Source organism: Lepus europaeus, chromosome Y (assembly GCF_033115175.1).
Source record: "Lepus europaeus isolate LE1 chromosome Y, mLepTim1.pri, whole genome shotgun sequence".
NCBI lineage: Eukaryota > Metazoa > Chordata > Mammalia > Lagomorpha > Leporidae > Lepus > Lepus europaeus.
The window spans coordinates 1,399,722-1,426,380 of NC_084851.1; the positions used below are offsets into that span (position 1 = coordinate 1,399,722).

Genomic DNA, 26,659 nt, shown 5'->3' on the forward strand with positions numbered 1-26,659 from the left:
CTACCAATCCCCTAACATTATCTATTCCTTGTCCTTTAAAGCCTGGAAGGTTCCTAAGATTTACATAAGTTTCTGCTTAAATAGCAGGACTTTAAATGGGACGCTTCCAGCCAGGTGAACATGTGGGATTAAACAACTGTTTTGTATCACCTACAGCTATTTAGTGTCCAGTTCTTTGTTGTTGATCACATGTGCATTAACACTGCTCTTCATAATCTTCCTTTACCAGATCTAGAGGAAAGAAAGGTGATCCAAGCAGAGAGAGTACAGCTCTGCAAAGAACTACTTCAAGAAGGGAGGTACTTCTAGGTGACAACAAGGTATTCCAAAACTCTTGGTGCTGCTGTGAGCTTTGATAGCTGTAGAAGTATAAATGCCACAGAGTTACATACAACACATTATCAGAAAGCTCAGTTATTTCTTTTGGACTTACTTAGGTTTGCAAATTTGGAATATTAAACTTTAATTCTATTTGGGGAAGTCAATGTGTACAATCTAAAATTGTACTGAAATAAAACATTAAAATTAAAAGCTTAACATTCCAAATTTACAAAAAAAAACAAGTTTAAAAGAAATATAACTAAACTTTCACATGATGTTCTAAGTTTGTAACATGTCTACTTCTGTTGCAGTGCCCTGGAGGGCCCACAAACACACAAATGCTTAAAACTGCACTAACTTTCTGGACACCTTGTATTTTACTACCTGCTTGTTATTCCTGGACCACCATGTTGGCTGACATTAGGAAAGTAACTTTTAATACAGTTATTTGATAAATAAGGAAAATTATCAGAAGATGAAAAGCACCGTTACAGTTCATGAGAAATACAGCATGGCCTCAACAGAAGTAGATCATCAACAACTGATACTTTCTCTTTATGACCCCAAATGTGCTAAAATGCTAGAACGTAGTGCTTGCAAAGAACAGGAATGACAAGTGTTATCCAGCAGCTTTTTGGTTTAAATTGATTGCCAATGATGATGAGGAGCTTCAATGATGCAGGAAATACCCTCAATTCCTAACAATGCTACAGTCTGCTCCTACGTGGCTTTGTGAGCTGGTAAGATTCCCATGTTTCAAGGATAATACTGCATTGATTCTAAAGGCATATGCAGCAATACTGGAAGAGGGTAAGAAAAATAAGAAAAAGATAAGTTATAGGGTCAGTGTCTGTAATGTCTAAAAATTTTAACTATTAATTAAAAAAAAATCTCATGTAGTTCACAGCTATTGACCTACATAGTAAAGAAATATCTGTGTGTGGGTTGGGAGCTTTCCCTTTCTGAAGTGTTTTTTTTTTTTTTAAACTCTGTTTACATTAAAAAGGACAGAAGGGTGTGTTGTTGCATTAACAAGGTCCCATTCTTTCCTTTGGAGTGCAATCCTCCTCATTGTCCACAAGTCTCTTGAATACCATGTCTTTGTTTTTGGTGAAAATACTAACTTTGCTGGTTTTTGAGCCAGAGAGGTGACAGTTCTCCAGTCCTTGTAGATGAGGGATTGAGGATGTTAGAACCCTCTCATTACTCCCTTTAAGAGAGGATAGCATTAGAGCGCTGAATGCCAATGAAATTATCAGCGCTGAAAAATCGTCTCATAGCAGCTCTACACAAGTCTTTGTATTTGTCTTCACACAATCTGGAAATGGCCTCTAGGTTCTGTGCTCTTTCCTTGCTGAGAGGAGCAAACAGAAAATTCAGATTGTTGTCATCTGCTAAGGAGCGAAGGTCAAAGTAGTATTTGGCATAAACACTGGCAGGAACATTAATATTAAACTGAAGTAGCTCCAAAAAATGCCGTTCCATCTCATTCATGTCCTCAACCGTGATGTCCTTGAGGATCTGGCAGTAGTCCAATTCCACACAGCCTGATCGTCCCAAACCTTGGAGGCGAGAAGAATGGCTCCCAAGACAATTCTTTTCCAGTTAGTGGGACAAATGTCGATCTCAGCATAAGTTAAAATTCTTTCTAAGTAAACCAAAGTGACTATTGCACATTCAGCTGTAAGCTGTGCAGCACTGAAAAGCGTACGGACAAATCTGTAAATAAATTTGTGTTCAGGATCATGCTTAAAGTACTCCTCTGGAACCTTTTCTCGTGTGAGTGGATGTGATCTCTCATCAAAAATATCCAGGGATCTATTTGCATCTCTGTTCTTTATGTGGTAATATATTGCTAAGGTCACACATTTTATTGTGTATGTAAGATTAGAACTGACTGTGCTGTCATCTAGAAATATTGTTGAGCATGAGCTGTACTTTTTAGTAAGCTGCCCCGGCAGAGCCCGGGGCTGCCGCGCCAAGAGACACGGCCTCGCCCGCCACTCAACCACCCAGCTCCAGGGCAGGGTTCCGGCCTCAGCTGCACCCCCTCCGCCACGACACCGCGGCCTCCCTCGAGCCAACTCGTCTGCCCATTTTCAATTCTCTTTATATACAGAAGATCGATTTAGTGTATATTAAGTAAAGATTTCATCAGTTTGCACCCACACAGAAACACAAAGTATAAAAAACTATTTGAGTACTACTTATACCGTTATTTCACATAGTACAACACATTAAGGACAAAATCCTACATGAGGAGTACGTGCACAGTGACTCCTGTTGTTGATTTAACAATTGTACACTCTTATTATGGCGTCAGTAATCTCCCTAGGCTCTAGTCATGAGTTGCCAAGGCTATGGAAGCCTCTTGAGTTCACAGATTTGACCTTATTTGGACAGGGTCATAGTCAAAGTGGAAGTTCTCTCCTCCCTTCAGAGAAAGGTACCTCCTTCTTTGATGGCCCTGTTTTTTCCACTGGGATCTCACTTGCAGAGATCTTTCATTTAGGTCTTCTTCTTTTTTTTCTTTTCCATTGTATCTTGGCTTTCCATGCCTACAATACTCTCATGGGCTCTTCAGCCAGATCCGAATGCCTTAAGGGCTGATTCTGAGGCCAGAGTGTTGTTTAGGACATCTACATTTCTATGAGTCTGCTGTGTCTCTCCCTTCCTATGTTGGATCATTCTCTCCCTTTTTTATTCTATCAGTTGGTATTAGCAGACACTAGTCTTGTTTCTATGATCTCTTTGACTAAGACCTATCAGTATGATCAGTTGTGAGCAAAACTGATCACTTGGAATAGTGAGATGGCATTGTTACATTCAACCTTGATGGGATTGTATTGGAATCCCCTGGCGCATTTCTAATTCCACCACTTGAGGCAAATCCAATTGAGCATGTCCCAAATTATATTTCTCCTCCCTCTCTTATCCCAATCTTATATTTAACAGGGACCACTTTTCAGTTAATTTTAAACACATAAGAATAATTGTGCATTAGGTACAGAGTTCAACCAATAGTATTAATTAGAACAAAAAAGTACTTAAAGGAATAAAGTATTAAATTGTTCATCAGCAGTCAGCACAAGGGCTGATAAGTCACTGTTTCTCATAGTGTCCCTTACACTTTCACAGGTTTCCTTTTTGGTGCTTGGTTAGTTGTCACCGATCAGGGAGAACATATGATATATGTCCCTTTGGGACTGGCTTAATTCACTAGGCATGCTGTTTTCCAGATTGCTCCATCTTGTTGCAAATGACTGGGTTTCATTGTTTCTTACTGCTGTATAGTATTCTATGGAGTACATGTCCATTACTTCTTTATCCAGTCTACTGTTGATGGGCATTTCGGTTGGTTCCAGGTCTTAGCTATTGTGAATTGAGCTGCAATAAACATTAATGTGCAGATGGCTTTTTTATTAGCCAAATTAATTTCCTTTGGGTAAATTCCAAGGAGTGGGATGGCTGGGTTGTATGGTAGGGTTATGTTCAGGTTTCTGAGGAATCTCCAGACAGACTTCCATAGTGGCATAATCAGTTTGCATTCCCATCAACAGTGGGTTAGTGTCCCTTTTTCCCCACATCCTCTCCAGCATCTACTGTTGGTAGATTTCTGAATGTGAGCCATTCTCACTGGGGTGAGGTGAAACCTCATTATGGTTTTGATTTGCATTTCCCGGATTGCTAGTGATCTTGAATATTTTTTCATGTGCCTGTTGGCCATTTGGATTTCCTCTTTTGAAAAATGTCTCTTGAGGTCCTTGGCCCATCTCTTAAGTGGGTTGTTTGTTTTGATATTGTGGAGTTTCTTTTTTTTATTAAACTTTTATTTAACGAATATAAATTTCCAAAGCACTGCCCATGGGTTACAATGGATTCCCCCTCCCAAAACTTCCCTCCCACCCACAATCCTATTCCCCCCCGCTCCCTCTCCCCTTCCAATCACATCATGATTTATTTTCAATTCTCTTTATATACAGAAGATCAGTTTAGTATATATTAGGTAACGATTTCAACAGTTTGCCCCCATATAGCAACACAAAGTGAAAAAATTACTGTTGGAGTACTAGTTATAGCATGAAATCACAGTGTACAGCACATTAAAGACAGAGATCCTACATAATATTTTTTTAAAAATTAATTAATTATCTATGCCATTTCCAATTTAACACCAGGTTTTTTTTCATTTCCAATTATCTTTATATACAGAAGATCGATTCAGTACATAATTAGTAAAGATCTCTTTTTTTTAATTTTTTTGTTTTTATTTATTTTTTATTTTTTACAGGCAGAGTGGACAGTGAGAGAGAGAGAGACAGAGAGAAAGGTCTTCCTTTTGCCGTTGGTTCACCCTCCAATGGCTGCCGCGGTAGGCGTGCTGCGGCCAGCGCACCGCGCTGATCCGATGGCAGGAGCCAGGTGCTTCTCCTGGTCTCCCATGGGGTGCAGGGCCCAAGCACTTGGGCCATCCTCCACTGCACTCCCTGGCCACAGCAGAGAGCTGGCCTGGAAGAGGGGCAACCAGGACAGGATCGGTGCCCTGACCGGGACTAGAACCCGGTGTGCCGGCGCCGCAAGGCAGAGGATTAGCCTAGTGAGCCGCGGCGCCGGCTAATTAGTAAAGATCTCATCAATTTGCACCCATGCAGAAACACAAAGTGCAAAAAACTGTTTCAGTACAAGTCATAGCATCACTGCACATTAGACAACACATTAAGGACAGATCCCACATGGGATGTAATTACACAGTGACTTCTGTTGCTGACTTAACTATTTGACACTCCTGTTCATGGCGTCAGTAATCTCCCTAGGCTCTAGTCATGAATTGCCAAGGCTATGGAAGCCTTTAGAGTTCGCTGACTTTGATCTTATTCCAATAGGGTCATAGTCAAAGTGGAAGTTCTCTCCTCCCTTCAGAGAAAGGTACCTCCGTCTTTGATGGCCCTGTTTTTTCCACTGGGATCTCACTTGCAGAGATCTTTCATTTAGGTCTTCTTCTTTTTTTCTTTTCCATGGTATCTTGGCTTTCCATGCCTACAATACTCTCATGGGCTCTTCAGCCAGATCCGAATGCCTTAAGGACTGATTCTGAGGCCAGAGTGTTGTTAAGGACATCTGCCATTTTATTAGTCTGCTGTGTATCCCACTTCCCATGTTGGATCTTTCTCTCTCTTTTTGATTCTATCAGTATTAGCAGACACTTGTCTGGTTTGTGTGATCCCTTTGATTCTTAGACCTATCAGAGCCATCGATGGTGAACTGAAATTGATCACTTGGACTAGTAAGACGGCATTGGTACATGCCACCTTGATGGGATTGTATTGGAATCCCCTGGCACATTTATAACTCCACCATTTGGGGCAAGTCTGATTGAGCATGTCCCAAATTGTACATCTCCTCCCTCTCTTTTTTCACTCTGAAATTTAACAGGGATCACGTTTCAGTTACAATTTAAATACCTAACAACAATTATGTGTTAATTACAGATTTCAACCACTAGTACTAGAACAACAACAACAAAAACAACAACAAGTACTAAAAGGGATAAAGTATTACATTGTACATCTAGAGTAAGGACAAGAGCTGATCAGGTCATTGTTTCTTATAGTGTCCATTTCACTTCAACAGGTTTCCCCTTTGGTGCTCAGTTGTCGATGATCAGGGAGAATATATGATATTTGTCTCATTGGGACTGCCTTAATTCACTCAGCATGATGTTTTCCAGATTGCTCCATCTTGTTGCAAATGACTGGGTTTCATTATTTCTTACCGCTGTATAGTATTCTATAGAGTTCATGTCCTATAATTTCTTTATTCAGTCTACTGTTGATGGGCATTTCGGTTGGTTCCAGGTCTTAGCTATTGTGAATTGAGCTGCAATAAACATTAATGTGCAGATGGCTTTTTTATTTGCCAAATTAATTTCCTTTGGGTAAATTCCAAGTAGTGGGATGGCTGGGTTGTATGGTAGGGTTATGTTCAGGTTTCTGAGGAATCTCCAGACTGACTTCCATGGTGGCTGAACCAGTTTGCATTCCCACCAACACTGGGTTAGTGTCCCTTTTTCCCCACATCCTCTCCAGCATCTGTTGTTGGTAGATTTCTGAATGTGAGCCATTCTCATCGGGGTGAGGTGAAACCTCATTGTGGTTTTGATTTGCATTTCTCTGATTGCTAGTGATTTGAACATTTTTTCATGTGTCTGTTGGCAATTTTGAAATTCCTCTTTTGAAAAATGTCTCTTGAGGTCCTTGGCCCATCTCTTAAGTGGGTTGTTTGTTTTGATGTTGTGGCGTTTCTTGATTTCTTTGTAGATTCTGGTTATCAACCCTTTATCTGTAGTAGAGTTTGCAAATATTTTTTCCCATTCTGTCAGTTTCATTTTTCCCATTAGTCGGTTGCCTATTCACTATCCTGACTGTTTCTTTTGAAGTACAGAAACTTCTCAGTTTGATGCAATCCCAATAGTTAATTTTGGCTTTGACTGCCTGAGCCTGCTGGGTCTTTTCCAAGAAGTCTTTGCTGGTACCTTTATCTTGCAGGGTTTCTCCAATGCTCTCTAATAATTTGATGGTTTCGGGTCATAGATTTAAGTCTTTAATACAAGTTGAGTGAATTTTTGTGTAAGGTGAAAGGTATGGGTCTTGCTTCAAGCTTCTGCATGTGGAAATCCAATTTTCCCAGCACCATTTATTGAATAGACTGTCCTTATTCCAGGGATTAGATTTGGATCTTTGGTCAAATATAAGTTGGCTGTAGATGTTTGGATTGATTTCTGGTGTTTCTATTCTGTTCCATTGGTCTATCCATCTGTTTCTGTACCAGTGCCATGCTGTTTTGATAACAACTGCCCTGTAGTATATCCTGAAATCTGGTATTGTGATGCCTCCGGCTTTATTTTTGTTGTACAGGATTGCTTTGGTTATTCGAGGTTTCCTATGTCTCTAAATGAATTTCAGCATCATTTTTTCCACATCTGAGAAGAATGTCTTTGGTACCTTGATTGGTATTGCATTGAATGTATAAATTGCTTTTGGGAGAATAGACATTTTGATGATATTGATTCTTCCAATCCATGAGCATGGAAGATTTCTCCATTTTTTGGTATCCTCTTCTATTTCTTTCTGTAAGGTTTTGTAATTTTCATCATAGAGATCTTTAATGTCTTTGGTTAAGTTTATTCCAAGGTATTTGATTGTTTTTGTAGCTATTGTGAATGGGTTCATCTTAGCAGTTCTTCCTCAGCTGTGACATTGCCTGTGTATACAAAGGCTGTTGATTTTTGTGCATTGATTTTATATCCTGCTACTTTGCCAAACTCTTCGAGGAGTGTCAGCAGTCTCTTAGTAGAGTTCTTTGGGTCCCCTAAATAAAGAATCATATCATCTGCAAAGAGGGATAGTTTGAGTTTTGCGAGCGTTGAACCATCCCTGCATACCGGGGATAAATCCCACTTGGTCTGGGTGGATGATATTTCTGATGTTTTGTTGCATTCTATCGGCCAGAATCTTATTGAGTATTTTTGCATCTATGTTCATCAGGGATATTGGTCTGTAATTCTCTTTCAATGCGGCATCTTTTTCAGGCTTAGGAATTAAGGTGATGCTGGCTTCATAGAAAGAATTTGGGAGGATTCCCTCTTTTTCGATTGCTCTGAATAGTTTGAGAAGAATTGGAGTTAGTTCTTCCATAAATATCTGGTAGAACTCAGCAGTGAATCCATCTGGCCCTGGGCTTTTCTTTGTTGGGAGGGCCTTTATTACTGTTTCAATTTCTGTGTCAGTTATGGGTCTGTTTAGGTTTTCTATGTCTTCCTGGCTCAATTTAGGGAGGTTGTATGTGTCCAGGAATCTGTCCATTTCTGATAGATTTCCCTGTTTGCTGGCATACAGGTCCTTGTAGTAATTTCTGATGATTCTTTTTATTTCTGTGGTGTCTGTTGTTACGTTTCCCTTTTCATCTCTGATCCTATTGATTTGGATCTTTTCTCTTGTTTTTTTAGTGAGTTGGCCCAATGGGGGTGTCAATTTTGTTTATTTTTTCAAAAGCCAGCTCCTCATTTGGCTGATTTTTTGTAATGTTTATTTGCATTCAATCCTGTTGATTTCTTCTTTGATTTTAATTATTTCTATTCTCCTACTGAGTTTGGGTTTGGTTTGCTGCAGATTTTCTAGATCCTTGAGATGACTTGAAAGCTCATCTATTTGGTGCCTTCCCAATTTCTTGATGTAGGCATCTATTGATATAAACGTTCCTCTTAACACTGCTTTTGTTGTATCCCATATGTTTTGGTATGTTTTGCTTTTATCCTCATTTACTTCCAGAAAATTTTTGATTTCTCTTTTAATTTTTTCTATGACCCATTGTTCATTCAGGAGCATGTTGTTCAATTTCCATGTGTTTGGATGTGCTCTAGGGATTCCCGAGTTGCTAATTTCCAATTTCATTCCTTTGTGATCTGAGAAGCTGCATGGTATGATTCTAATTCTTTTGAATTTGCTGAGACTTACTTTATGGCCTAGTATGTGGTCAATCCTAGAGAAGGTTCCATGTACTGCTGAGAAGAATGTAAAGTCCTTAGATGTAGGATGAAATGTTCTGTAGATATCTGTTAGATCCATTTGGGCTATAGTGTCATTTAAATCTACTGTCCCCTTGTTTATCTTCTGTCCTATTGATCTGTCTATCTCTGAGAGTGGAGTATTGAAGTCCCCCAGTACTATTGTATTGGGGTCTAAGTCTCCCTTTAAGTCCCTTAACAAGTCTTTTAAATAAGCTGGTGCCCTGTAATTAGGTGCATATACATGGATAATCATTATATCTTCCTGTTGAATGGATCCCTTAATCATTGAATAGTGCCCCTCTTTGTCTCTCCTGACAGTTTTTGTGGTAAAGTTTATGTTGTCCGATATTAATATGGCTACGCCTGCTCTTTTTTCATTTCTGTTGGCATGCTATGTCTTTTTCCAGCCTTTCACTTTCAGTCTGTATGCATCATGTTGGAAAAATGAGTTTCTTGTAAGCAGCAAAAAGATGGGTTTTGTTCCTTAACCCAATCAGCCAATCGGAGTATTTTAACTGGACAGTTCAGTCATTAGCATTCAATGTGACTATTGAGAAGGAGTAACTTTGCCCTGTCATTTGCCAAAGATACTTTCTAATATATGGTTTGAGATTCCTGTGATCTTTTGCTGTGAGGTTTCCTTCCTTTATCTTCTTTCATATTGGTGACCATGTTTCTGTGTTTCTGTATGTAACACATCTTTAAGCATCTTTTGCAGGGCTGGACAGGTGGCAACAAATTCTTTCAATTTCTGTTTGCTGTGAAAGGTCTTTCTTTCACCTTCATTCACAAATGAGAGCTTTGCAGGATATAATATTCTGGGTTGGCAGTTTTTCTCTCTTAGTACCTGGGGTATGTCTCGCCATTCTCTCCTAGCTTGTAGGGTTTCTGACAAGAAATCAGCTGTGAGTCTAATTGGAGATCCTCTGAGAGTAATCTCACATTTCTCTCTTGTACATTTTAGGATCTTTTCTTTATATTTCACTGTGGTGAGTTTGATTACGACGTGTCGTGGTGAGGATCTCTTTTGGTCATTTTTATTAGGGGTTCTATGAGCTTCCTGTACTAGGATGTCTCTGTCCTTCTCCAAACCTGGGAAATTTTCTGCTAGTATCTCACTAAAAAGTCCTTCTAATCCTTTCTCCCTCTCCATGCCTTCAGGAACTCCTAGATCCTGAATGTTGGGTTTCTTAATAGTATCCTGTAGATTCCTGACAGTATTTTTAGATTTCTGATTTCTTCTTCTTTTCTTTGTTTGCCTGTTTCCTTTCCTGTTCTCTGTCTTCTAAGTCTGATATTCTCTCTTCTGCTTCACCCATTCTGTTTTTAAGGCTCTCTAATGTGTTTGTCATTTGATCTATTGAGTTCTTCATTTCATTGTGGTTTTTTGTCACTATCACAGTTTCATGTTCTACTAGTTGTTTCATTTCATTTTGATTCCACCTTAATATTTCACTTTCACGAGAGAGATTTTCTATCTTGTCCATTAAGGATTTCTGTAGTTCAAGAATTTGTTTTTGAGAAGTTCTTAATGTTCTTATCAATTTTTTGAGATCCGCTTCTTGCATTTCCTCTATCTCTTCATCTTCATAATCTTGGATTGGGGTGTCTTTTTCATTTGGGGCATCATAGTGTCTTCCTTGCTCTTGTTACCTCGCTTTCTACGTTTGTTGTTTGGCATGTTGGAGATAATTTAGTTTTTTTTGTTGTTGTTGTGGTGGTGGTGGTGGTTTTTTCTCGTTATACTATGCCTCTAAGTGGGCTGTCTGCTTTGATGGATCTTTAGAGGCTGTGATGGGTGTGGCCAGAGAGCTCCGCTTGATTCTTCAGGTTTAAGGCTGTGCAAAAAGTGACTCACCCACATTGTTCTCTCCCTTTCTCCTTGCTGGATCACTCTCTCTCTCTCTCTCTTTTTGACTCAGTTGGGAAGTAATTTGGCACAGGTGAGTGGAATTGCGGATAGTTGAAATATTCGTTTGATCTACCCCTGGGACCACACTAAGAGATTATGCAGCCCTCAATGTGTTCTCAAGTTTCACCAAAGTTCCAAAGTTACTGAGTTTGTGAACTTGTTGGTGGCGCTTTACATACGTAAAATGGCACCTGCTCATTGTTTTGCTTGGTGAGTGAAGAGAGATGCCTCTGCTTTTCACCCCCAATATCTCGGGTTTCTGATGTCTTTGTCTTACCTTCCGTCCATTCCTGTGCTGGCGAGATCTGTGGCTCAGCTCCCGCGGTTGGGTTTCCATGTGGTGGGCTCCCAGTAGGTCCTCTCTGTCACATCCACTAGATCCGGAAGCGTTTCCTCTGCAGTTTTTCTCTTGAGTCTTTTCCTGAGGCTACAGTAATTCCACTTTTATGAAACTTTATTTTCCCAAACTACGGCGCATGTCCTCACTATCCACCATCTTGGCTCCGCCTGAGTTTCTTGATCCCTTTGTAGATTCTTTTTATTAACCCTTTATCCGTGGCATAGTTTGCAAATATTTTTTCCCATTCTGTCAGTTGCCTATTCACTTTCCTTACTGTGTCATTTGTAGTACAGAAACTTCTCAATTTGATGCAATCCCAAATGTTAATTTTGGCTGACTGCCTGTGCTTCTGGGTTCTTTTCCAAGAAGTCTTTGCTGGTGCCAATATCTTGCAGGGTTTCTCCAATGTTCTCTAATAACTTGATGGTGTCTGGTCATAGATTTAAGTCTTTAATCCATATTGAGTGGATTTTTTTGTAAGGTGTAAGTTGTAAGTTAAGGGACTTGCTTCACGTTTCTGCATGTGGAAATCCAGTTTTCCCAGCACCATTTCTGGAATGGACTGTCCTTACTCCAGGGATTGGTTTTAGATCCTTGAACAAATTCAAATTGGCTGCAGATGTTTGGATTGATTTCTGGTGTGTCTATTCTTTTCCATTAATCTATCCACTTGTTTCTGTACCGGTACCATGCTGTTTTGATAACAACTGCTCCGTACAGTGTCCTGAAGTCTGGTATTGTGATGGTTCTGGCTTTGTTTCTGTTGTACAAGTTTGCAATAGCTATTTGAGGTCTCCGTGTCTCCATATGAATTTCAGGATCATTTTTTCCAGATCTTTTGGGAGTATGGACATTTTGATTATATTGATTCTTCCAATCCATGGGCATGGAAGATTTTTCCATTTTTTGGTATCCTCTTCTATTTCTTTTTTTTTTTTTAAGATTTTGTAATTCTCATCATAGAGATCTTTAACATCCTTGGTTAAGTTTATTCCAATGGATCGAGAGCGGCAAGATGGTGGAATAGGCAGGGAGCACACTATTAGTCCGGGGGGAGAGAAAGTTTAATATAAGTGGAGATACTGCAGGGTCAAGGAAGAGTAGGGGATGAAACAGCAGAGGAAACTCTTCCGGAACTAGTGATTCACAGTGGACCTGCGTGGAGAGCATGGGAGCCCAAGTTCGGGACACCAGCGGCAGACTCAACACACCAGCACTGGAACGCAAGGTGAGCCGAACCTCAATAGCCTGAGACACCAGCGGGCAAGCAGAAAGAGGAAGCTAGAGGGAACGAGGCTTGAAACTCCGTGGGGAAAAGTTCACCAGGCTAACTAGAAGAGAGAGAGGAAAAAAATAAAAAAAGTGACCGATACAGACACAAGTCTCTCTCTCTCCGCTCACCTCTCAAAGGCGAGCAAGACAGAGCAGGCGCCATTTTGGATGTACGTCATAAGCAGGGCGACCTCGGGTCTGCACCGGCCCTGAGCCTAGCAGAAAGACCTGACTCTAGGGGGAGGGGTGAAATAACAGGAGATTGGCATCTAACTTGGCAACCCAGTGGGAGACTGCAGGAGAATTGGAGCCCACACTGAGGGCAGCGCAGATTCCCTGTGTGGTCCTTGGGAAAGAGCTTCCGATCTCTGGCTCCTGTGGGTATATCATTTGCCTGCTAACTACCTCCAATTACGTTCAGCTGTGCGGAATTACTTCCCTTTTGAATCAAAAAAGAGAGAGATTTACCACACCTAACCTGGGAGTGTCATCTTTGACACACCCTCAACCCTAAGGAACCAAACACAGCTCTCAGTCCACACTCATCTCAAGCCTCTAAGGCTCCACTGAAAGCAGACAGTCCACTTAATATAGAGCCATAGTGTAACAAGAAAAAACACCACAGTGAAGAAACCAAATATCTCCAACATGCCAAACAACAAACGCAAAAACCAAGCTAACAAGAACAAGGAAGACACTATGACGCCCCCAAATGAAAAAGACACCCCAACTCAAGATTATGAAGATGATGAGATTGAAGAAATGCAAGAAGAGGATCTCAAAAAATTGATAAGAACATTAAGAAGTTCTCAAAAACAAATTCTTGAACTACAGAAATCCTTAATGGACAAGATAGAAAATCTCTCGTGAAAGTGAAATATTAAGGAGGAATCAAAATGAAATGAAACAACTAGTGGAACAAGAAACTCTGATAGTGATGAGAAATCATAATGAAATGAAGAACTCAATAGATCAAATGACAAACACATTAGAGAGCCTTAAAAACAGAATGGGCGAAGCAGAAGAGAGAATATCATACTTAGAAGACAGAGCACAGGAAAGGAAACAGTCAAATCAAAGAAAAGAAAAGGAAATTAGAAATCTAAAAAATATTGTCAGGAATCTACAGGATACTATTAAAAAACCCAACATTCGGGTTCTAGGAGTTCCTGAAGGCATAGAGAGGGAGAAAGGATTAGAAGGCATTTTCAGTGAGATACTAGCAGAAAATTTCCCAGGTTTGGAGAAGGACAGAGACATCCAAGTACAGGAAGCTCATAGAACCCCTAATAAACATGACCAAAAGAGATCCTCACCACGACATGTTGTAATCAAACTCACCACAGTGAAACATAAAGAAAAGATCCTAAAATGTGCAAGAGAGAAACGTCAGATTACTCTTAGAGGATCTCCAATTAGACTCACAGCAGACTTCTCATCAGAAACCCTACAAGCTAGAAGGGAATGGCGAGACATAGCCCAGGTACTAAGAGAGAAAAACTGCCAGCCCAGAATACTATATCCTGCAAAGCTCTCATTTGTGAATGAAGGTGAAATTAAGACTTTTCATAGCAAACAGAAACTGAAAGAATTTGTTGCCACTCATCCTGCCCTGCCAAAGATGCTTAAAGATGTGTTACATACAGAAACACAGAAACATGGTCACCAATATGAAAGAAGGTAAAGGAAGGAAACCTCACAGCCAAAGATCACAGGAAGCTCAATTTCTCTTTGACATAGAATTAAACTCTGATGCTCTGGTAAAGCAATATGTTAAAGTAATCTATTATGTTCTCTTGATGTCTGTTAAATTCTAATTGTTCAAAAACAGCTAATTTTTATTAAGAGCTATGGGTTATTTAAATATGTGCTTATTTTCAAAGATTTGAATAATCACCTTGTAACAATGATCAAATTTGGTCTATGTTATGTCATGATTTTAAGAAATCTTATTTCACCTTTTATTCAGTTTTTAGCCATACTAGAGAAAATGAAACTTGTTAAATTTTCCAGAGGCAACTTTTCTACACCAGAAGGTCATGACTCTCATAGAACAATTGGATTTTTCTTGCCTTCAAAATGTTTATCAAATCCTGTTTCTCACAGGTTTCTGAAATATGTAGAAAATAAGAAATATTCCAATGAATGAAACATACCAAATGTCAGTAATAAGGAAGACACATTCCGTTGGGGAAATGGCTATTTTAAAAAGGTGTTAATAGAGTTAATTTGTTTTGGTATGTGATCACAATACAATTCTGAAACACTGTTTCTACCACTAAAGCTTAAATTGTGAGATAGGTTTTAAATGTGTAATATGCAACTGATGAGCTTTTCTTGAACTGTTAGAATTTTTTTGAAGTAGAATTTTTTTTCATGTTTAATTTGTATTTGTAAAAAAAAATAGAAAACAAAAACAAAAAAGTCCTGAAATCCAAATAACAAAAAACCAGAGCAAAACTGTTGTGCCTTCTCTTTGATTCCAGTCTTGACAATTGTTTAAACAAAAATAAATAAAAACAAATTCTAGATTTGTTTTTACCAGGTTAAGAGGTTAAGAGTATGTGGGAAATTGTAGAATCCCCTTATCATCACCTTGTTTGTTTGTCATCTGTTAACATTTGTTATGCCTTATTCTAAAATTGAGTCTCAAACTGGAATGCGTTTGAGGACAGATATTTCTATAGAGGTCCTTTGACCTAAATAGTTCTGCATTTGTATTAAGTTTTATTTTGATATCTAACCGGATTCCTAATCATAGCCCATAAGAATGAATGTGACTTTAATATTGGACTTCACTGATATACTCGAGTGTCTGCAATTTTTTTTCCTTTAAATCATAGCCATATGGTAAATTTTCTATTTTGTTAAGGTTCTCTTTTATTGATGGGCATGCAGTGGGTATTTCTTGGAAATGGCCAAATTTTTATTAAATTATTTCTGGAAGAAAATTTAAAAAAAAGAAATCTTATTTCAAGCAGATATTTTGGATTTTGAGCCTTCTTGGCATTCTTGACAGGCATTCAAAAAATCAAAGTTTCAAACAATCTGGTCTCTAAAATTTCCAGTAAATCCTGGACTTTGGTTTTTCCAGTTTGGGCCCAACTGAAAAAATCGAAGGACCTATGTCTCTCATCTTATAGAGACACCAACTAATCAGTCTATTTGGATGATATTAGAAGGACTGTCAAGATGTGATGTGGTACCAGACTTTAAGTTTCTATAATGGAAAATGCTATTAATACAAATGTTTGAGAATTAAAAAGTCTAATGATCTTGTGTTATTAGACATGATAGTTATCTGAATGAGAAAGCCCCAGAGGCCTAAAGGGTTAAATACTTGTAAAATCCTACAGGTGCTTTCAAAAATACTGTGAAGTAAGCAAGTGCCTCTTGTTGGTTGATGAGTTTATAATTTTAAACATGGCGACTTAAAGTCTTTTGTCATCCACAGTTATATATGATGTGCTGCTCATAAAACTAAAGCGTTGTTGGTTCTGTGTTTAGCTGTCCTCCTATAGGTTCCTATGGACTTTTTCCAGCCACTTTTATTGTATTCAGTACTTTGGGATGGCTCTGTAAACAGATGAAGCCAATAATGTATTAACAGTACCAACTGAGAGAAAGTATGGTTAACTGAGGTTACTAAAAAGAAAAAGCAATTCAAATCAATTGGCAATCTACAAAAAGAGTTAAAGATTTTAAAAGCTATTATTAAAATTGCTATATTGGTCTATTATGCTATATTATATGTGTGTACATATTGTATGTCCACATGGGGAAATTTTATTAAGAGTTTTATTTTAAATGGCTTATAGATAAGATTGTCCATAAATTTAAGCTGCTAAAATCAATCAAAGGTACATTTTAATTTGTGTGACCTGAATCTGTGTATCATATGTTTTAGACTTGTTGGTAGAAAGAAACTAAAAACATTTTATATGGTTGTGCTTAAGTTTACTGGCTAAACAAACTACACCATGTTAGATATTTAAGAGGTGTTTCCAAATACATGATTCTTAAAATTTATAGAAGGCATTGGACCTTCTGGTAAATGTTTTCTTAAGTTGTTATCTAGTGGTTGAAACAGTTTGCTAAGTATTCATGTGATATTGCTATTGTCAGCAAGCGATCTAGGACTTGCTCCCTCATTTCTCTATTCTAAGCCCAACTAGTTCTTTCATTTCCCTATTCTCTTCAAGGTAGGAAACTAATTCTATTATGAAGGAATCTGTAGGATGCACAATTTAATCTTTAGACCTTATAAAAGAGATGGCTAACATTTTTCTGTAATAGCAGAGCCAAAATAAGAACTTAAATAATAATCTCATAGCTAGATTCACTTCGCCATCAGCGAAGTATACAGTAAGTAGAAAAAGCCTCCCTTTCAGACCAAAGGGAAAGAAAGTTTTAAAGTGAGAATATAATTTTCCTCATGGGCATTGTCTACCTTAGAAAAACTACTACAGAACATGCCTGTGACTATAGACTTGTAGTTCAGGCCACCGAAGATTAGAGATGGGACACGGGCTCTCCCTTGACTTGCATCCTCTGGTCTGCTAACACAAACCAGGAGGAAAAGAAAGCTAGGCATCAGAAGCAATGGGTGGCAGGCCTATTACTGGCTGATCTGTACAGTGATCTGCCCTCAAGGAGACCCAACAGGCCAGTCCACTGCAGTGGCTTTCAAAGTGGTAAGCCTGGGCTTCAGCAGAAGTCAGCTTGTGAAGAGCCCTGGCAGCTCTGCCAAGAGTTGGATCACGGGAAATGGACCTGCCCTGGAGTCGAAGGATGCCCAGGTCAGAGCCACAGATCTTATTGGCTCTAAGCTGAAAAGCCCTTCATTCAGCCCAACTTCCAAAGTGACCACTGCAGCTGAGGGGACAGCCAAGTAGGGTCAGCAACATTGCAGGCAGAACTGTAAATTTCTTGTTAGAGATGCCACCTGCCTTTACCTGGCCAGCTCTCCTCCCAGGCCAGCCAAGTAATGAAAGTCAACAGAGTGCCTTCCCCTAGGAGGTTCACACCTCCCTTAGGATATACCCCATGTGAAGAGATAGATAGGTCTGGGCCTCTTAACTTACAAGGCCTAAAGCCCACCAGATTATTATCAAGCCCCTTCTGTGAGGTTCTATTTGCCTCTCAATCAGAAAACTTAATTGTAGCTTAGACAGCACTTTTCTTAGCTCCTCTAATAATGACTCTGTCCTTTGTTCTAGACCCTGTCTAGCATACTTGGGCCTCATTCCTTTGTAATCATAACCTCTACTCTACCACCAATGGCTCTACTCCCAACCTGTGTGAACTGATGGTCCTCTTCCCCACTTAATGCTGTATAATTGTTCAGACCTGGTCAATGCCACTCTTAGGATCATTGGTTACTATCCTCACTCTGTCTTTTATGACCTTATCTAAATATGATCAGAGTCGGTAAACTTGGAAGGCTTCCATAGCCTTGGCAACTCATGACGACAGCCTAGGGTGGTTACTGGCGCCATAAACTAGAGTGTCAATTTGTTGGGTCAACAACAGGAGCCACTGTGCAGTTGCTCCTCATGCGGGATCTCTGTCCTTAATGTGCTGTACATTGTGATTTAATGCTATAACTAGTAGTCAAACAGTATGTTTCACTTTGTGTTTCTATGTGGGTGCAAACTGTTGAAATCTTTATACTAAATTGATCTTCTGTATATAAAGAGAATTGAAAATGAATTTTGATGCAAATGGAATGGGAGAGGGAGCGGGAGAGGGGAGGGTTGCGGGTGGGAGGGAAGTTATGGGAGGGGGAAGCCATTGTAATCCATAAGCTGTACACTGGAAATTTATATTCATTAAATAAAAGTTAAAAAAAAAAGTTTATTCCAGGGTATTTGATTGTTTTTGTGGCTATTGTGAATGAGATTGAACTTAGAAGTTCTTCCTCAGCCATGGCATTGTCTGTGTATATGAAGACTGTTGAGTTTTGTCATTGACTTTATATCCTGCTACTTTGCCAAACTCTTCTATGTGTTCCAATAGTCTCTTAATGGAGTTCTTTGGATCCCCTAAATAATCATATCATCTGCAAAGAGGGATAGTTTGTGTTCTTCCTTCCCAATTTGTATCCTTTTAATTTCTTTTTCTTGCCTGATAGCTCTGGCTAAAACTTCCAGAACTATGTTGTGAGAGTTTGCATCCCTGCCTGGTACCATATCTCAGTGGAAATTATTCCAACTTTTTCCTATTCAGTAGGATGTTGGCCGTGGGTTTTGCATAAATTGCCTTAATCATATTGAGGAATGTTTTTCTATACTCAGTTTGCGTAGAGTTTTCATCATGAAAGGGTGTTCTATTTTATCAAATGCTTTCTCTGTGTCTATTGAGAGAATCATATGGTTTTTCTTCTGCAGTCTGTTAATGTGGTGTATCACATTGATTGTTTTGCGAGCGTTGAACCATCCCTGCATACCAGGGATAAATCGCACTTGGTCTGGGTGGATGATCTTTCTGATGTGTTGTTGCATTCTATTGGCCAGAATTTTATTGAGGATTTTTGCATCTATGTTCATCAGGGATATTGGTCTGTAATTTTCTTTCAATGCTGCATCTTTTTCCGGCTTAGGAATGAAGGTGATGCTGGCTACATAGAAAGAATTTGGGAGGATTCCCTCTTTTTTGATTGTTCTGAATTGTTTGAGAAGAATTGGAGTTAGTTCTTCTTTAATTGTCTGGTAGAACTCAGCAGTGAATCCATCTGGCCGTGGGCTTTTCTTTGTTGGGAGGGCCTTTATTACTTTTTCAATTTCTGTGTCAGTTATGGGTCTGTTTAGGTTTTCTATGTCTTCATGGTCCAATATAAGTAGGTTGAATGTATCCAGGAATCTATCCATTTCTGACAGATTTCCCTGTTTGCTGGCATAGAACTCTTTGTAGTAATTTCTGAGGATTCTTTTTATTTCTGTGGTGTCTGTTGTTACGTTAAGAACCCTCTTGTGGTTATCAATATTGGGGACTTATTAATAAGCATATGGTGATAATGTATGGCACCCAAAATTCCGGTAACATATATGGCACTCCAGATGGCACTTCTGGGTAATTTTAAGAGGCCACATTTTCATACAAATTTTAAAGTGTTGTTTCCAATATCACTTGTAGAACAAAATTAAATTAAGAAAAGAAACAGAAAAAAGTTGTGAGTCATGGTCATTTACTCTATATGAAAGAAATTGACATCTTTTCATTTGACTATTATTTATATCCCTTCTATATATCCCAGCAGAACTCAGGTGTTTTCAGTGTTCACTGAATTCTTCATTTGGAGGTGTCTTTGGCAATAACAGAAATAAAAAAAAGTTATCTGGAGATCTAAGTTGAGTGACTGGAGGAAAACATGCTGATATTGACAACAGGAAGATACTAGATGAATAGGAGATGGACTGTATTCTGATGGGTCGTTGGAGATATTTTTCAATGGAAAGGCTATATAAAGAAGAGAGACTTTGTATAGCTGTGAAGACTGAACAATCACAAAGCAGCTAGCATGATGCCACAGTGCCTCCAATGGCTAATGAGATATCATCTTCTCAGACTGAGGTGAGGGAATCTGCACTACTGGTGATTTGGACAGAGGGAGAGCTGCATGGACAGCAATGACTTTGAGTCCAGCCTGAAGGATCTGGTATGGGGCAGAATTTCACCTATCCCTGTGAAAGAAAGGCATGTTGATTTCTTCCTCTACCCCCAGCAAGGAACCAGTGACCAGTGGGGAGGAAATGAAGCATGTGAATGCTGCTGTAGTCCACACACTCCTGGTGGATTTTGTCTAATGAAGAAATCAGTGTTCCTCAATGACTTTGAGTCCAGGCTGGGAAGTGCAGGCTGGGGGTGGGGCAGGATGCCCGTTTGGTTCCATGAAGGGAGGGCATATTGTTCCCCTCCCCTCATATGCCAGTCTCTGTTGGGCGGGTGGCTGGCTCAGGAAGTGAAATGGCTCTTGTTATATGATGAGGGGATCAAGGAGAGGTGAGTGGATCCCTTGTGCCCTGTGGCTCTAGGAGCCTTGTACTCTGTGACTGTGGGAATCCTGTGACTGTACAATAGACAGTCTGGCAGAAGGGTATCAAATGTTGTTAGGTCTTTGCACAATACTGGGTCTGACTCCAGAAGCTCAGAGCTACTTGAATTGTTGTGGAGGAAATTTATGGGCATTTGTGTGTTCACACTATGGAGCACATTGATTTCTTTTTTTTTTTTTTTGTATTTTTCACCCATTGGTGGGGTGCAAGGTTACCTAGGCTCACCCTGGGCAGTTGGTGAGAGGGTTTGGGGCTGTGAACACAGCAGTGTCATGGTCATATGCGCCTCCCCAGTGATAATAGAAGAGAGCTTCCTTGCCTACCTTATGTGCCTCTCCAGGCCCATGCCCCACAGCTGAGCTCTGGTCAGGGCTCTTTGCCCTCCCCAGCACACACCTGTGGATACCTGCTGAAGGAGCAGGCATTCCCCTAAGCTGTAGAATCACCTTTCGATAAATAAAGCCTTCAGTGGAGATACCAACAACTGTTTACCCAGGTGAAAACAAGCAAAGAAATATAGGAAGCAAGAGCAAGTATGATACCCAAAAAAGAACACAACAATACTACCACATTAGCCTGTGAAGATGATGAAACTGATGAAATAACTGAAAAGGAATCCAAAAGAATGATCATCAGATCACTCAAAACCCAGAGAAGCAAATACATGAGTTATAAAATTCTGCACATGACATGGATGAGAATTTCTCCAGCAGACAGAATTAAGGAAAATGCAAACTGAAATGGAGAAATCAATGTGTCAAAGAGAAAATAAATACAATAGAAAGCCTTAACAACAGACTTGATAAACCAGAAGAAAGAATATCTGAAATAGAGGACAAATCATTAAAAGCATCTCAGGGGCTGGCATTCTGGCATAGTGGCTAAAGCCATCGCCTGCAATGCCAGCATCCAATATGGGTGCCGGTTAGAGACCCAGCTGCTCAACTTCCAATCCAACTCTCTGCTATGGCCTGGGAAAGCAGTAAAAGATGGTCCAAGTCCTTGGGCCTCTGCATCTGCATGGGAGACCCAGAAGAAACTCCTGGCTCCTGCTTTCAGACTGATGCAGCTCTGGCCATTGTGGCCAATTGGGGAGTGAACCAGCAGATGGAAGACCTTTCTTTCTCTGTCTCTTTCTGTTTCAGTGTAACTCTTTCAAATAATAAATAAATCAATAAATTCTTAAAAAAGAAGTAACTAACTTAGACAGAAAAAGAATTGTTAGAAAAAATTGAAAACAGTGTTCAAGATACATGAGATACCATCAAAAGACCAGATAGATATGTGTCTTACACAATTCTGATGATAAGGAAAAAATGAATGGTTTAGATTGGTGTCTTTTTCAGTGAAATAATAGCAGAAGATTCTCCTGATTAGGAGAAAGATATGGACATCCAAGTGCAGGATGTGTGTGGAACCTGAATAGATATGATTAGAAAAGGTCTCCATTATTGCACATTTCAATCTCTCAAAAAATAAAGCATAAGGAAAAGATTGTAAAATGTGCACAAGAGCAATACCAGATTACTTTTAAGGAACCCTAAATAATTTCACAGAAGATTTCTCATCAAAATTCCTATCCGCTAGGAGAGACATAGTCTAAGTACTCAAGGAAAAAGAGTTGACCCGGAATACTGTTCTCTGTGAAATCTATCTACAGAGGTGGAATGAAGACCTTCCAAAACAAACAGAAATTGAAAGTAGTTGTCAGCATTTGTTCAGCCTCAAAAATGATACTATTTGTTGTTGTTATTGTTCTTTTAGATTTATTTTTATTTATTTGAAAGGCAGACTTAGAGAGAGAGAAAGAGAGAGAGAGAGACAGAGACACACAAAGAAGAAGATCTTCCATTTGCTGGTTCACTCCCCATATGGCCACAAAGGCAAGGGCTGAGGCTGGCCAAAAACAGGAGCCATGACCTTCCTTCCAGTCTCCCATGGGGCTGCAAGGGCCCAGGCACTTGGACCATCCTCCACTATTTTCCCAAGCACAGTAACAGAGAGCTAGATCACAGCTGGGGCAGCCAGGACTCTAACTGGTGCCCACACTGGATGCCAGCATTGACGTTGGTGGCTGAAGCTGCTGCACCTCAGCACTGCCCCACAAATGATACTTCAAGATCTGTGCTATCCACAGAAAAAGGGGAAAATAATTAGCATCACAGAAGACTGTAAATGCAGAAACCTTTCTAGTACAAGTGTAAAAGATATCAAAGAGAAATAATAGGAATATTTACCGAAAAATGGCAGGACCAAGTCACTACTTATGAATAATAACCTTAAGTGTAAATTCTCCAATGTAATGATACATTCTGGCTGACTGAATTGAGAAGCAAGCTCATCTGTATACCGCCTACAAGAAACACATCTCACCAACAAAGATACATGCAGATTCATTTTCATGTAAATGAGCAGGAGTACTTATCTTCATATCAAGTAAAATAGACTTGAAGAAAAAAACTGACTTAAAAAAGACATAGTAGGGCATTATGTAATGATGAAGGGGTCAATTAAACACGATGATATGACTATAGTTAATGTATGTACAACCAATTCTATAGCACCAGCTATTCAAGTCAAGTGTTAATGGTTCTAAAGGGTGACATGTGTTATGTTAACATATTAATGAGAGATTTTAATATCTCACATTCATCAGTGGAGGGGTCCACTAGACAAAGATCTATACAGAAACAACAGAGCTAATCTATACTATTGACCAAATGGACCCTGTTGCTATTTACAGGACATTTCATCTCACAGCTAGAGTGCATTCTCCATCAGTGCATGGACCATGTGGCAGCTCATAAAACAAATCTAGAAATATTAAAAAAAAACTTGGAATCATATCATGTCTCTTTTTGACCACAACGGAATCAAGCTATAAATCAACAAAATAAGAAACTCTAGAAAATACAAACAAGCTGCTCCTTAATGAAGAAGGCATCATAGAATAAAATCAGAAGGGAAATTGAAAGTTTCTTAGAAATGAAAGAAGATGACAACACAACGTATCAGAACTAATAGGATATAGCAAAAGCAACATTTATAGAAATTAATACCTACAGCAAGAAATTTGAAAGGTGTCAGATAAATGTCAAACAATGCATCTGAAGGACTTAGGAAAACAAGAACTCATCAACTCAAAAGTATAAAGAGGAAAGAAATAATACAATTATAGAATAAATTTTAAACAATGGAAATCAAGAAGCCCACTCAAAATATGAGTGAAATGCAGATCTAGGTTTTTGAACAAATTGATAAACCCTTGGCTACATTAGCCAAATAAAAGACAGAATTAACAAAAATCAGGGATGAAAAAGATATTTTTAAATAAAGACTTATTTTATTTATTTGAAAATTAGGGTTGCAGAGATACAAGCAGGGATGATATAGAGATAGTTTCCATCTGCTGGTTCACTCCCCAAAAGTCTGCAATAACTGGGGCTGGGCCCCCTGGAAGTTTCATCTGGCTCTCCCACATGGGTACAGGGTTGTAAGAATCTTGGCCATCCTCTGCTGCTTTCCCAAGAAAAAGGGAGCTGGTTTAGAAATGGAGCTACTGAGACTTGAACTGGGGCCCACATGGGATGTTGGCATTGCAGCCAGACGGCTAACCTTCTGAGTCACAGCGCCAGCCCAAAAAAAGATGTCACAACTGTTAGATACTTCATAAGTAAAAAGCACCACCAAGAATACTATAAACAGCTATGTGCCAACAAAATGGAAAATCTAGAAGAAGTGTATATATTTCTGAACACTGTAATTTACCAAAATTGAGATATGAAAACATAGGAAGCCTCAATAGACCAATAACCAAGATGGAGATTGAATGCAGTGGTAACTTCTCAGGAATCTTTGGAAATGATAGGAATGGTACCAGTTTCCTTAGTCCAGGAGGCTGAATTCAAGGCTCTCATCTGTGCCTTATGCCTTTAGGAAGTAAGAAAGTAAATAGCCAAACTGAATTTAAGTAAGGAATGAGAAGTGTTGATACCTTGGCTTCCCTTAGGATAGATAGGAAACGTGTTTTCTGCTTTCCTTGGCTCAAGGAAGATAAAAAAGATACAGAAATCTGCCAATTTCCAAACATGCCCCGAAGACAAACCTGGCATGTCTTCCATTGGTATCATGAATTGCTATCTTTCTCCTGGAAATAGCACTGGAGAGTGTCATTTTTCTCATTAGAAAACTGACATATATTGAACCGGTGTTAAAATGACAATGCTACACACTAAGCCTTATTGGCTGTCTTCTGGGTTTGATACTGAAAATATCCTGGGGGAGAAATTACTAATTTCTCTGGCTTTCATTATAAGTATAGGAGTGCTAGTAATATTATTGAGTTTATTGCTGATGTGGAATGGGGATATATCTGCAACATAAAGCTGAGCAGAGCCTAGCTGGGACAAAGTCTATTGCGATGTGGTATATTTCTGTACTTGAACTGGGGTTACGATAATTCTTGGCAATTTCCTCTCCCCTGATTCTGAAAGTGCTCCTCTTTGTCCCATAAATACCATCAAACAGTCAGAGTGCTTGTCATCCTCATTCCTTCAGAATTGAGGAGTAGCAAGAAATAGGGAGGACTGAAACCAAACTGCAGTAATGTGAAAGCAGGACCCAGCCTCTTGTCTGTCTCTTTTATCCTGGGATGACCTTGCCAGTCTTTTATCAAAGAGGAATTCACTGACTTGAGGGAGTGTGACAACTGGCCCTTTTAAATTTCCAAGCCCCAGACTCAAGGAGTCATTTGAGCTTCCATACCTAAGAACCCTGGTGGCTAGTACTGTCTGGCAGAGTTTGTGGAATGGAATTCCAGGTCCAGGAAGAATGTACTGGCCACCTACATGTAACTCCCAGAACAAACTCGAGCCCACTTGGAGTAAAAAATTCCCTCAAGAACTCAGCATTGCTGACAGATCAAAGGAAGTTCAAGAGCACCATTGACGAGTCAGGAACCTGGACATGAGCTGGCCTTGCATCTCTCAATTGATAAATATCTTTACTGCTAACACATCAGAGTGCCCAGAAACCAAGCAGTAGATCCTCAGCTCCTTGCTGTACAGTTTACCACAAACACATACTTTCTTCTACCACTCTGATGCCAGTGACTGACTTTGTGCATGTCAAATAGGCAGAGCTGGTTTTCAGATACTAGACCAGCACTGCAAACAAGTTTGGAATATTGTTTAGCATCTTGCTCTTCCCCACTTTGCAAACTACCAGGACAATTTTTAATCAAGAAAGAGGAGTTGTGAGGATCAGGGAAGACAATGGCTTCTGAAATTCAGAAAACCGTTTAAGTCACAAGACTTGCACAGTAGGTAAGTCACAAGCAGGTAGTTTGTTATTACCTACAATATGAAAAGAAGGGGTAGACAGATGAATTTGGTATGGTTATACCAGAAATAAATGTCTGCTAGCAACTCATATTTTTACCCTTTTTTCTTTTAACAAATATAATGAAGGTTATTGAAGATTTACTTATGTTACCTGAGCTGCTAGAAAGTTAGAAATAAATCATGTAAGTTACCCATCTAACACTGAGTAATAAAACCTTACAGGGCATTTTACCTAGTTTACATATAGGAAACCCTTTGTTGAGAGGATAAGAGGGAGGAGAGTGTTGTGGGCAAGGGAGGAGTCCAAATTCCTATTCCAGATCCTGGCATTTTACTGAGAGAAGCATTCAAAGAACAGGCACAAATATTGTGCACAATATGATAAGGTTTATTTAAATGGTAGAAAAACACACACACATATGTGCCTAGTGCAGGAATAGAGTGAGCTAGGCTGTGAAAACAATAGGGGAGGAAAGTACAGAGATGTTGATCTGTCTCATCCTTATCTGCAGAAAGAGAGAAAACCTCTATGAAAAGTTGGCTTCTTAAGAGGTTGGAAGGGGAGTGATTATATTGATCTCCTCTATGTCCCAGGTGAAGGAAGAAACATTCTGGAAAAAGGATTATTTGACTGACAGATAGGCAGATGGAATTACATAGGGTGAGTGAAGTGTGGCTTTCTGCTTGTGGTCCCAAACCATCTATCTGCTTTATCCCATATTATTCTCACCTCAGAGATTTTACTCTTAGTGGGTGCTGAAGGATGTCATCCACCGAGCCATCTGCATCTACTCCCTGTCTCTTGGAGGTGTAGACCTTATCTATCCTAGGTTTGGGAATCTCTTCCTTCAT

The 26,659-nt window shown here is 39.4% G+C and overlaps 1 protein-coding gene across 1 annotated transcript; it reads right to left on the reverse strand.

Annotated features, from left to right (window-relative positions):
- Window positions 1–1,244: 1,244 nt before the first annotated feature.
- Window positions 1,245–26,659, reverse strand: LOC133753977 (cyclin-Y-like protein 1). The gene is given in 4 exon segments (XM_062184616.1): window positions 1,245–1,856; window positions 1,859–2,410; window positions 22,703–22,818; window positions 26,538–26,659. Coding segments are annotated over 4 exon segments (1,113 nt in total). The 3' UTR covers window positions 1,245–1,533.